The following is a 13,476-nucleotide window of genomic DNA, read 5'->3' as shown; positions in this document are numbered from 1 at the left end:
ATTTGTCTCATTACATGGGATTACACAGAATGCTCTGAGTTAAAGAGTGCTCAGTGCCAGCACACCAGCCCCTCTGTTTCCCCACACATGGTGTCTCCCTGTCTGTCCACTCCAGACGGAGCCCCTTGCAGCATGCTCCTCTGCATAGTCGAGCGTGCTCGAGTCTTCATGCTCCGTAGCGATCTCAGCAGTGCTCTGTGGCTGGAAAGGATAAGAGCCCCCGCTTCACGTGTCTCCTTCCACGTGGCCTTGAACTATGGCCAACAGCCACGGTTTACTTCCCATCCCCAATCTTTTTGCCAAACAACCTTTTCAAATGTTTTGATCTCTAATTTCCTTCTCTTGATCACTTTCTAGTCTTTAATCTTTGTGGCCCCTGAAATAACTAATAAATGCATTTATTGACACAGTAGGTACTTAGAAAAAGAATAATAGTTTTTAAGCATATTAGGTTCTAATCACTTCTGAATCTGTGGGTTGACCGGTGAATACATGATGTATGTTTTTCACACAATAACAACTTATAAGAAGAAAAACAAATTTCAAGTATATTGCATTTCCCCCCTCAAAAATGTTTCTTCTAGTTCTTTCCTCACTCCCACTGCCACCACCCCATATAGGGCCAGGTTCCTTCATTCTATCCTCTTTTCCTTCTATAACTAATGAGAATTGGCTATTATTGATGGTAGGCCCTGTGATGAGTATTTTAATTATCTCATTTAAAACTCACAAAAGGGGGTAAAGAGGAGGAAATCAGGGCTCATGGAGCTCAACATCTATTGAGTATTAACCCTGGTGGCATTTACTAAATGCTATCTGTGCATTATCTCACTCAGCCTTGTGGGTGATCATTTTACATTTGACCAAGGACTATATGTGGACTTCAGTGTTTCATAATTGCCCACAGTCACAAGGCTAGTAAATAGTGGAGTTAAAATCTAGGCCACCTCAACCAGTAAACCGTGCTGCTGGTACTTTTATTACTACCACTATCTTCATTTTGCAGATGGGGAAATTCAGGCACAGAGAGATTTATTAGCTGTGCCTAAGATCATCAAGCTATAAAACGTAAAGACAGGATTTGAACATAGGTCTTTGTAATTCCAAAGCCCAAGTTGCAAACACTCATACTCTTGCCTCCATTCTGACTTTATCCTTGGCACCCTGTCTGTAAATCATGCCTCACTCAAGCCCTCCCTGAACACTGTTTTTTTTCTTGCTATTTCTGCTCAGAAACAGTTGCATCTATTTTCTAGGCCTGAAGTCATTTGTTTATTTTTATTTTTTGGACTTTAAAGGTTGTTTGAGGTCTAGCCTCCCCGCCCCCTGCCTTATTCCCACAGTGTCAAGAGCCCATGGCCCTGCTTGGTCAGTGTGTCTCTCACCATCTCACCAGCATGCTAGCCTTCTGTCTCCAGGTGTCTTTCATTTCGTATTATTCCCTTCATCTCTTCAGCCAGTTTTTCTTGAAGACCTGTCCTTTGCTGGCAGGGTCTGCTGGAAGGCCTGAACCCACCTTCCCTGCACGGCTCAAGGCCACCTCCTCTGCCAGTCCCTGCTGTTCTCTCCCTTCTCTTGCTGTGCCTCCCATCTGAGCTCCCTCTAAACCCAGGGTGCAGTGTGGAGCCTCAGGAGGGAGTCCTTATGTGAAAAGTCATAAGTGAACTCCGTGAAGACAAAGACCACATACAAACAACCCTGAGCATGTAATAGTTGCATGATAAACAAGCACTGAATGTGTTATTAATTTTGCTATTATGTTCATTCTGAATCCAGAAAAGTGAAGTTTTAAAATGTGATTTATAAGAATTTTTTAAAGTGCACGTGATTGTGCTTACTTTAAGGGCTGATAAAACTGATCCTGTAAACTCTGTCATTCCCCCAGTAAATGTCCCCTCCACGGTCATGGAAGCCATGTGCCGACAAGATGCCCTGCAGCCCTTTGGCAAGAGCAGCAAACTCTCCCCCGCCGCCCAGCAGCGCTCTGTGGTGTTCCCGCAGACGCCCTGCAGCAGGAACTTCTCTCTCCTGGATAAATCGGGGTCCATTGAATCTGGATTTAACCAAATCAACGCGAAAAACCAGCGCGTCCTGGCGAGCCCGACATCCACAAGCCAGCTGCACTCGGAATTCAGTGACTGGCATCTTTGGAAGTGCGGGCAGTGCTTTAAGACGTTCACGCAGAGGATCCTGTTACAGATGCACGTGTGCACGCAGAACCCCGACAGGTAACCCTGATTCTTCTGCTCGCGGTATGTTTGCTTAGTAAAACCCCTTCTTGCTTTCCTGACAGGTGCCAATCACCTCCTCCAGCCACCCCTTGGGGGAAACCCTGTGATCAGAGATGCTTGCATTCTGGCAGGTCAGAGGCCTGTGAGGCCCCCCTTGCCTTGGCTGTGTAGAAGGGCCACATAAACAGTGGTATCGAGAGGAGTCTGAGCTTGCTTCCCAAACAGTCCGAGTCTAAAGGGGAGCAAGGTAGGAACAGTTATGAATATCATGGGTGGAAAAATGAGGTCAGGATAATTACAATCCTCTCCGTCTTCCAAAGATAATACAGCCAGCCGCCCTGCTGCTGCCACGGTCGTTTCAGGGTTCACCTCCAATGTGCCGGGGGTAGGAACTTAATTAAGTACTAAGAGGTAATGAATTGGAATTTTTTGCTTAGTACTATTTTTCTTCAGAGCATGCAAACCCATAAATCCTGCAAAGCTGTCAAAAGGAAATACCTCCTCTGCTAGTGATGTGGAGGAAAACAGATGCCACTTATTCAATAAACTAATATCCACACCGAAGAAAAATGTGGACTAGATACCTCAGAGTCAAAGTTGGTTTGAAAGTTTGTCAATAAAGAATTTTATGGCCATGAACTGAGGATGAAATTTAGCTGAACAAGTGAATTAAAATTTCAGGTAGTCTGACGAGTGGCATAGTAGATATAATGGAACTATTATTTATGAATCAAAACTGGTTTATTCGACAGCCTTGATCGCTGGGAGCGCAAAAGACAAAAATCAAATTAATTCAAAAAGAAGAAAGTGTGTTTTATCTCTTCTTCACAGCCTGTGGAAATTTGATTAACCCTCACATATCTAAGGATAGCATCAAAAATCACTTTCAATATAAAAGCAGGAAGTAATTTTTGGAAGTAGAAAAAGAGACTAGGAAGCAGGACTCCTGAGTTATTTTCTTCATTGGGCCACTGGATTAACCTTAAGCCACATGGCCCTCCTTGCAGTACGATGTACACCAAGCTCTTCCCTCCCTGCTCCCCAGCTCGGCAGGATAGACACGTGCTAGGAAACCCAGCAGGGAGGGTGTGGGCATGGTGCACAGGGGGTGGGTCTTTTCTAAAATATCGTTTTAGGGTCCGTAGACACACATGTGTACGTGTTTTTATTTGCGCCATTCTGGGAACCACTTACTTAGCATCGATCATTGCTGTAGCTAATTAATACCGAAACATTTGCTTTAGGGCCTGGTAAGGCAACTGTGTCTTTACAACCTTTTACCTTCAGTAGGAGAGCCTCAACCCTCACCTGGTGAAAATTAGTACTATTGGCTTCAGAGGGGGCACAAAAGTTTTGAAAATGTTCCGTTCACTCAGGAAGGATTCTTTTTAAAAAGTTTGCCTTTCTTGCGAGTATCCATATAGCCTCAAGATAGATGCATTCAGAGTTTGCAAAGCATTCCAGTCGTTTAGGGGTATCTTGTTATTATAAGCTTACTTTTAAATTGAGTGAGTTCAAGTGGATAGATTTGTTATTTGCACAGATTCATTGTTATAATAACTGAACGTGCAAGGTGAAAATGAAATGATAGTTGAAAGGTTCTGGATGGCAAGCTTAGCTTTGAGTATAATATGATTCCATGCTGAATGTCACATAAAGCAGTGAAAATATGTCACGGTGAATCAGAAGATACCAAAACAGACTGTTTGGACTGGCCTCAGGCACACTTAGAAAACCGTGTGTATATTAAGGTTTAAGTCGTTATGGTGTCTGTCCTGGAAGATGATGGTATCATAACTTGTAACACATTTATATAAACTGTCAGAGGAGTACCTGACAAATCAGGAAACGTATGTGGACAAAACACACTTCCTTGGAAGACTGTTGGGTCAGTGCTCATTCCAAGCTAATTTAGAGTTTCCTGGCAAACATCCAAGTGGCATGAGCCTCCTGTCCTGTGCTAGACGCTGACGGGCATCTCTGGCTCAGATGCCCACGCGTGGTGTGGCCACGCCTTCCTTCCCCAGATGAGGTGAGGTAACAGGTGCTCAGTATCCATGTGGTTAGCCAGAGAGGGACCTGATTACTCACGCAGTGGGTTCTGCTTCTCACTTTCCTGTGCTTTATTGGTGACATGAGAGGTGGTCACCGTCACTCATTAATAAGTTAAAATTAAGAATTCAAAAAAATTAGTCCCTTTATAGGCAAAATAATGATGATGATATGCTTGAATTACTCCATTACATTCGAGTTGGTTATTGAGGATAAAGAGAACATAGGAGTTGCCCAGTCACTCTGACCCACTGGTCTCATCCTGGAGACATGGTTTGCCTTTAGCAATAGGACTGGAAGCGTTTCTTTCAGTCCCAGAACCTAGGATGTTGTCTTTGTACCAGCGAATTTGGAAGTAAAAGATACTCTCTATAATTCTTAACCCCATGGGTGCTAAATTAGAGAAATATACAAAACTAAAATGGAACATCAAATTTGTGTATGATGGTTGCAAAATTTGGAGCCTTTTCTGTTACCCACGTGGAGAATGACAAGTGCTGACTGTCCGTGTTTTCTTTTGGGAGTGACCATAAATCAAGTGGCTTTCCATCTTTGTCAGTTTATGCCAGTTCAGACACAGACAGTGAAAAAGCTTGGAACTTACCAGTCAGAATTCATTGCCCATTGATTTGAGAAACACCAACACTTTTATTTTGATAGGAAAATCTCGCTAGAACCACAGGCAAGAAAGGGAGATGCAGAAGACAAAGCCAGCAGGTAAACAGGTTAGAATTTCAAATGGATCCAAATTTGAAACAGGCCCCCGGATCTTAGGTCCAAAAGATTTTTCACTCAACAGACTAAGTATTTATCCATGAAACCTAAGATATTTCAACCTTCATCAAAGAGACTTTGTGTGTCTATATTTGTGAGCTTTTTCATGTGAGGGGCCATAAAAAAATCTATGCCTTGATATAAAGAAAAGAGATCCAAGGAAACCTAGGGTTGCCAGCATCACCGGTTTTTATTTTTACTACCATGTTATTTACATTGAACACAGAAAAACGATTCACATTCATGAGGGTCCGAAGAGCCACAGAATTGTTATTTCTTGACTTTGTTCTGCTAATATTAAACAAGCCCCCCAATACCTTCTTCCTTTCTCCCAGTCAACTGGCTTTTTTTTTTTTTCTCTCCTCCTAAACAAATTCAAAGGGAAGAAACTGCTGGAATCTAGACCAACCAGGATTTCATCCAGGAACTTCATAAACATTTGGGGTTTTACATAAGCTTCTGACCTAGGCCAGGGCAGCTTGACTCACTTTTGCTCGAACCAGGAGTTAGCAATCCCTTTTCTCTTCTGTTTTTCTGCTGCAGAAACCCTCAACAGTCCCATTGGGGGGGCTCCAGAAAGGGGTAAGCAAAGCCTTCAATCACCGCGGATTATTTGCTGATAAATATGTTCTTTTTTTTTTTTCTGCAGAAAGTGTCTTTTTAATGCTTATCTTCATTTCGCATCCTTTTCCTTTTCTCTTTTTTGGTTGTTTGTGTCACGTGGGGAGAGTTTGCCTTTAACCTCCTGGATGCATCACCCGCTGCCCACACTTGTGTTTTGAGTATCATTGTTTGTCTATGGCTGTGTTGGTACCCGAGGGGAAGATGACCCTCGCGGTTGCTGTTGGTGGGAGGAGCTTGGAGCTAATCCATCACCATAATGGTTTCTTTGGAATGTGTCAGTGTTCTTGTGTCCCACTGCCCGCCTCCCCCCAAGTGTGAAGGTTATCTTCTTTCTGGCATTCCATGTTTTCCAGGTCCCTTGGCTCTGCCTTTGCTGCTTCCCTGCAACCTTTTCCTCCTCACGTAGAGCTCGGTCATTTCTCACTCCACACAGCCAACAGCAGGCTCCCTTTGAAGTCTTTGGGGATTTGCACTTGGTCTGACTAACAGGGCAAGGAGAGGAAGTGGCCCCAACTGAACAACTTTTGTCCTGGAGGCTTTCAGGCCATGAAAGAAAAATCAAAGAAGAATTAATAATATTTTAAACCAAACCACACTTAATGTTGTTAAATGTTTCATTCTTTTCCTATGTGTACACCAAACCAATTACAGACTCACAGTAAATGAATTGCACATTTTAGTGGAGGAGTCTGTGGCAGACGAGCTGCCAGTTAGGGAGAATGCCAGGGAAATGTACGGAATTGTCCCCCTGCTTTCCTTCTGCTTAAGATCTGACCGGCCATCATAGACACTAACGAAATGGACCCAGGCTTTGTCTGTCTCTTAGTTATTTCATTCTTGAGTATGGAACACCTTCTAGTTTTTCATGAAGCTTGATATCTCTGTGGAAACTAGCCAATGGAGGCTGTTTGAATGAAAATTAATCAAAGTAAGTAAAATAACACTTTCGTTTCTCAGTCGCCCTAACATATGTCAAGTGGCAAGTGGCCCCATATTGGACAGTGTAGATACGGAACATTTCCATCACTGGACAACACTGCTGGTAACATTGCATCCCTCAGGTCTCCAGTAGCCAGAGAGCCATAAGCTCATTGTGGTTGTGAGATGTCCCTTTGCAAGGAACGCTCTTTGCGCTTGTTTTGAGAATAGTGAAGTGCTGTCTGTGTATGATGGCTTGGGAAGAATCAAAGGGCATTAGAAAGGAGAGTCCCATTTAGTTGTTCAATGACACGAGGTTCTGGAAGGAGTGAAGCTGAACGCAGCATTTGATGATGTCAGTCCTGCCCTGCTTCTTCTGGTACAACTCACCGAAGGGAGACAGAACTTCGGAGGTGAACTTGATTGTGTCCAAAAGTTTAATATATTCAGTCTTACCTTCCGGCTAGATCTTTGAAAAGTTGATGGACTGTTAATCATCAGAATAAGAAGCTGAGTAATGGCAATTATTACTGTGTCCCCAACAACCCCCAGCGGTAAATTGAGAGGTGAGGCATCAGGATATGCTCATGGGAACTTGCCTACAGGGTCTCAGCTCCTGTGGCCAGTTGTCCCCAAAGAAGTTGTGAGGTTTGAGATTCCACAGCCGTGAGGATGTTTGGGCTTGAGAATTCTTTGGGCTTGAGAATTTCATTCTGTCTTGAATGTTTTCCTACATCCTAGATGAAAGCCTAGGAGGAAGTCAGTGTTAAAATTACTTTCTGGGTCATTTTCTTTATTCTTTTTTTTTTTTTTTTTTTTTAGGAAATATTGACAATCCAGGCAAAGAAGGGATCTTGTTGACTCACTATATAACGTCTGTGCTTTCTTAGGGCTAATTTCTATAGATTTCTAGGCTGAGAGAGACAATCTGTTTTTATACTGGCAAGTCGAGCAGACATTTTAGTTCTAAATTCTACATAAAGTCAGCTTCCATACAGGTGCACGTGACCTTACGGTCTAAAATCTTATTCCTTACAGTACCTTAGAAGAAAGACTGCCACTTGATTTTTTGAGATCAACTACAATAAAGTTTGGTCCTACATTTTGGTACTCGGTTTTCTTGTTGCTCTGATTTGCAGCTGTTTACCAAGTAAGTTTAAATGGCGCGCGCGCGCGCGCACACACACACACACACACACACACGGGAAGCTCTGTGTACAGGGAACTGGCTAGTGCACATGATGGCAGGTGGAGATCATGTTGTTGATGCCGTCTCCTGTGAGCTGTGTCATGGACAGATCGCAGGCGGCACTCCTCTGAGAGCAGGAGCAGAGCATGACAGGATGCAGGAGAGCGTCTAGGTCAGTCCACCCCCCTTACCAGAGGTGAGAGGTGAAAAAATACAGTCAGGGAAGTTGAGTGACTTGTCCAAGTCCCACAGCTGATTGGGGCCAGAGGCTGGAGTAGCACGTACCTCTCCTATTTTTCCAGTTTTGGACCTTTTCATTCAGCTAAGCTAAATTCTGCAACGTTTTAAAAGCTGTGCCACACATGGGTCACTAGATGCCTAGCGAACACCTCTCAGGCTGGTGCTGGGTAGAGGTGATGTGTTGGGATCCCATTTGCCTTTCATTGGTATTACCTTGATATAAGAATGCAACCCAAGCCTCTCTGTGGTCATTTTTGTAAATCTTTGTGACTGTTGACATAAAAAGAATGGATTGACTTCTGACGATAGAAAATAAATCACTCCAACTTTTGACAGCAGAGTTAGAAAAAGAAAAGAAAAGATTAATTGGTTTTGTTTAGTGGCTTATTGTTTATTGTGATAGCTATTAAAAATAGATAACCAGAGGCTAATAAATGTTAATGGTCCCTTTACTATTAGAAAAATCAATTGTCAGTGGATATAGCATATAATAATGTATTATTTTATTTATAATCTTCAATAACATTTAAAACATTCATCCCTGAGAGAGTGATTTCTTGAAAAACTCTAAAGTTAATGGTTATAACAAAGAACAGATTTGGCAGGAGGACATTTTCATCTACATATAACTTCAATGGCTTTCAAAGCATTATTTTATAATTATAATAAAATGTGTATGCAATTTGTCAAGATTGATAAACTCCTTATCAAGGACTCTTACATATTTCTTTGAAACCTGTTTGAGAGCAGTTAAATAGATTTCTAAGTGTAAGTAATTAAAATTGTATAGTATTGAGTTATTGATCAATCCTGGACTATTAATCAAGCTAAAAAATTCTACAATCAGTGCTCAGCATGCTGAAGTCTGATAAAATAATGGTATTTGTGTTCAGTGAGGCAAGTAGCCACAATTAAGCACTTCGCTTGACAAATGAGAGGGTCCACTTTATTTTGCACTTAATTGAATTGTTGTACATGCTCGGTCACCATTGTCTCCTAGCCTTGCATTTTGGTTTCTGGTTGTCGGAGCTTAAGTGTTTGTTGAAGGTAGAGCAATTAAGTCCGCTTGCACCGTTGGCTTTCTAAATGCAGCCAGAAAAGTCCACGCCGTACACTAGGGTTCGTGAGTGCTGTTAATATCCCTCATGACAGATTCTTAATCTTCCTAACAAAAATTTTGATAAACAAATTGGAGTCCTGTCGAAGAATGACATGAAATAGCTTCAGATAGTGACAACTGCCCAGGTTTTCTATCACTCGGCAGCTTTTGCTGAAGTAAGCAGAAGTATTCTGTAGAGAAGATAGAATTTTAATCTATTTTATGAAAACCCAAAATTGATCTGATTCTCAGGAGCTGGAAAGAATGTTCTCCGGCAATCTTGCTAATTATCACGTATTTGCCACAACTTCCTTCCATTTGCTTTTGTATTATAGTCGCCCTTCTGCAGGCACAGTGGCATCCCGTCGTTTCTGAACTGTGATAACTTCCTGCTTCTACCACATGAACCAGGGGAGCTAGAGTTCAGGAAAAAGGCCCAACGGAGAAATATTATGGGGGTGGAGGGGCGGTGGAGGAGAGTAGGTACAAGTCAGGACTTACTTTACAAAGGAACCAATCTGGGCGCATGCCTGTGTTCATCTTGTGTATCAGACGCTTCCACGTTGAGGCGGTGCCATCAACAGATCCCAAGACAGATGAGTATTTATTAAAACACATATGTAGCCCTAACTGGTTTGGCTCAGTGGATAGAGCATCGGCCTGCAGACTGAAGGGTCCCAGGTAAATTCCTGTCAAGGGCATGTACCTTGGTTGGGGGCACATCCCCAGTAGGGGGTGTGCAGGAGGCAGCTGATTGATATTTCTCTCTCATCGATGTTTCTAACTCTCTATCCCTCTCCCATCCTCTCTATAAAAAATCAATAAAATATATTTTAAAAAACAAAACAAAAAACCCCAAACCAAACAAACAAAAACCCACACATGCATTTGCTGACGCACCTGCATGTTTACCTGGCGCTTAGAATAAGGTCCAACTGCCCCAGAGGCACTTTGGCATCAAGAGCTTATTTCCTTCGAGGACAGTTTATCCTCGGTTTTCTGAACCGACAGAAATAAGGACGCTTTCCCTGTCCCAGAGGATTATTGTAAAGATTAAAGTAGATAAGTGGTTTTAAACCCCCTTGAAAAATTAAAAGTGCCATGGAATTATCAGAGACAATTACGTATTTTCTCTTGTAAGATGCTAGCTAATCAAGCCTGTACTCTCTGTGCCCCCCCCCCAACACATTAGCATTGGCCTGGGAGAAGGGATAGAAATAAGAAAGTTGGGGTTCTTGAAATGGTAAAGTTAATACCAGAAAAAAAAATAACCATTTGGGAATTAATGTCTCAGTAGTTATGTGAATTTTGTTCCTGTGGCAACAAGCCATGGGAAACTAGTGGCCAGAGTTCTATGCAAAACAGAAAATGTCACCAAGAAGTTGTGGCCTTTGTTTTACGTTACTGCCGTCCACTGACCAACATGGAAAATAATGACCAGGCAGTCTGTTTGTTTGTTTCAGACCTTACCAGTGCGGCCACTGCTCACAGTCCTTTTCCCAGCCTTCAGAACTGAGGAACCACGTGGTCACTCACTCCAGTGACCGGCCTTTCAAGTGCGGCTACTGTGGCCGTGCCTTTGCCGGGGCCACCACCCTCAACAACCACATCCGGACCCACACTGGAGAAAAGCCCTTCAAGTAAGTAGTGGCTAACCTTTCACTCCATCTTTCTCCTAGCCTTTCCGACAGCCGCAGACAAGGCAGATCGGTGCTGCCCGGCTCAGCCAGTGGCTGGAGAAGGCTATTTGGAAGGTCAATGTCCAGGCTGTAAAAGGACCTACTTGTTTAGTGGCTGTTGTTTGCAAAATGAGGTCAGGAAACCTATACAATGATCCTCACTCAAGCTGTTCAACCTTGGACATGAGACCAACTTTCTGGGACTGTTTTCTCATCAGTAAAATAAGGAAGTAGGAGTAAGTCATGTTAAGATTCTAGTTCTCGTGGATCTGTGCTTCTAGAAGTGGAGCTGGGAGCTGTTTCAGAGTGGCACCTTATGGCCATCCGCAAGCCCCATGACCATCAGCAAGGTGGCCACAATTTAGGAAATCTCTTGAGGACCTTGAACCTTGTAGGATTCTGGTGAATTTTTTCCCTCCTTTTGGTTTGACTCTATTATGGCAGCCAACTTGAAGTTTTGTGCCTTTTGGATCAGCATTACCATGTTGGTGAGGGAAAAAAAATCCAAACACAGGGTGCGTTTGAGTTCTTGAAGATTCAGGGAATGTAGAAAGAAGTGAAACTGAATTCCAAGGGCGTTGGCTGAGCGAGAGAGTTTGTTTCTTGATATAGCACAATCATGAAAGCAATGGACATCTGAATCATGCAAGATGGCCCATTCACTTATTCATTCATTCGTTCATTCGTTCATGTCTGTGTTCATTCATTTGGCAAATACTCACTGAGCACTTTCTTTTGTACTGGGCGCCCTTTGAGGCATAAAAGATACAAAGGTAAATGAGACTCAGCCCTCCTGCCTTTGAAGACCTCATGGTTTATGGGGAAGCCCAATTGATGAACAAATCTTACCACATAGAGTGAAAGATGCAAACGTGAAATGCAATTAGCCGTGTGTGTACAATGTCTCAGAGTAGTGTAGAGGTGGAGTAATCTATTTCGTCTGTGGGAGATGATGTCAGTGTTTTTTCCTAAATTTCTTTTTTCAATTACAGTTTCCACTCAACATTATTTTGCTTTAGTTTCAGATGTACAGCATAGTGGTCAGGCAGTCATATACTTACAAAGTTCTTTCCATACCCTCATATTTCAGGTGCTCACCTGGCACCATACATAGTTATGACAGTATTATTACTCTATTCCCTATGCTATACTTACATCCCAGTGACTGCTACAGAATTACCAATTTGTACTTCTTAATCCCTTCACCTTTTTCACGCAGCCCCCTAACCCTCCTCCTCCTGGCAATCATGTTTGTTCTGCGCATCAATGAGTCTGTTTCTGCTTTGTTTTATTTATAAGATGTTTTTTTTAAAAATATATTTTATTGATTTTTTTACAGAGAGGAAGGGAGAGAGATAGAGAGTTAGAAACATCGATGAGAAAGAAACATCTATCAGCTGCCTCTTGCACATCTCCTACTGGGGATGTGCCCGCAACCCAGGTACATGCCCTTGACCGGAATCGAACCTGGGACCCTTCAGTCCGCAGACCGACGCTCTATCCACTGAGCCACACTGGTTTCGGCTATAAAATGTGTTTTGAAGGCATTCGAAGGAAAGAGACGTTTCTGGTAGCCCAGCCAGCATATGGATGGCTTGGGAATGTGGAGAAGTATGAATGACTGGTCGGTGGTCTCAAAGCCTTTTCTACTCTCTGTGTAATGGACTCCTTTCTGTTCAGCCCTGACATCTCTCTTTACTTTTTACCATAGTAGCTTCCCCTCGTTAAGAAGGCAAGTAAAAAGGGCATAGATGTATAGCCTATTTACCTTCTGTAGGACAAGACCAAGCACGAAAGGAAAAGATTCAGGCAGTAGAACTAATCCCCTGGCTCAGTATCAGCCCAGGAGCCTTTCGGGGCTCTCATTATCCATGAGTTCCCCTCTGGACCTCCAGGTGTGGTGGTTGCCCTGGTGCTCAGTCTATGTCAGGCTCAGCTCAAGATGGCAGAGTCCTGCTGGTCGGGATCCTGCCACCTCTGTTCTGCCAGCGAGGAGGAGCTCCTAAAAGGCTGTCATCTTCACTCAACTCCCCATGAATCAGTCACCTTCACTCATTATCCTTCACTGTTTTCCATTGTGGTTTAATTTAGGACATGGATAAGAAAAATAGTTTTAACTTTCGTCTTTGTATGTGGCTGCGTCTTAATCACTGCATAAAGATATCTGGCTAAGGGGACTGAATGGGTTTTCAAATGGAGCCTGCACTAAAGCCAGCCATGCTGTGACCTCTGGGTCTGAGCTAGCCCAAAGGTCTTTTAAGTCTCCTTTAGGACCAGATGGGTTAGCACAGCCCTAGAGTTCCTTGCTGCAGGTGTTCATGTCCTGCAAGGTGGGCTCTGCATTGCCTTCAGGCCTGACCCTCGGGGGGTCCCAGACTCTGGCTTCCCCACTGCTCTGGATGTGGAAGGTGACCGTGGCTCCTCTCCCCGAGAGCCTTTGAGCAAGAGAGCTTTTCAAAAGAGACGCAGGACTGACAGTCTTTTTGGCCCCTCATAGTACAGAGGGCAGCCAGACGGACACAGTGCCAGGATCAGATTGATTTTTATCTTGTTGCTGTGTAAATAGATTTTAGTAATTAATTGAAGAGGTTTCAGGGTCAAAATGGGAAATAGATTTCTATTAATGTTAAGGTGTTACTTATGTGTAACCTCGTTGACTCCACTCAATTT

At 43.1% G+C, this 13,476-nt stretch overlaps 1 protein-coding gene across 1 annotated transcript in view; it reads left to right on the top strand.

Moving 5' to 3' along the window:
* PRDM6 (PR domain 6) overlaps positions 1 to 13,476 on the top strand; it is a 98,463-nt gene that overhangs the window by 79,654 nt on the left and 5,333 nt on the right. The window contains exons 5-6 of the mRNA XM_006764399.2: positions 1,886 to 2,228; positions 10,591 to 10,767. Coding sequence (XP_006764462.2) covers positions 1,886 to 2,228; positions 10,591 to 10,767 — 520 coding nt within the window. The remainder of the gene's footprint in view (positions 1 to 1,885; positions 2,229 to 10,590; positions 10,768 to 13,476) is intronic.

This window comes from Myotis davidii, unplaced genomic scaffold, assembly GCF_000327345.1.
Source record: "Myotis davidii unplaced genomic scaffold, ASM32734v1 scaffold159, whole genome shotgun sequence".
In the NCBI taxonomy this organism is placed as follows: Eukaryota; Metazoa; Chordata; class Mammalia; order Chiroptera; family Vespertilionidae; genus Myotis; species Myotis davidii.
Note: the sequence above shows the minus strand (reverse complement) of the source record. Positions and strands in the feature narration are given on the sequence as shown.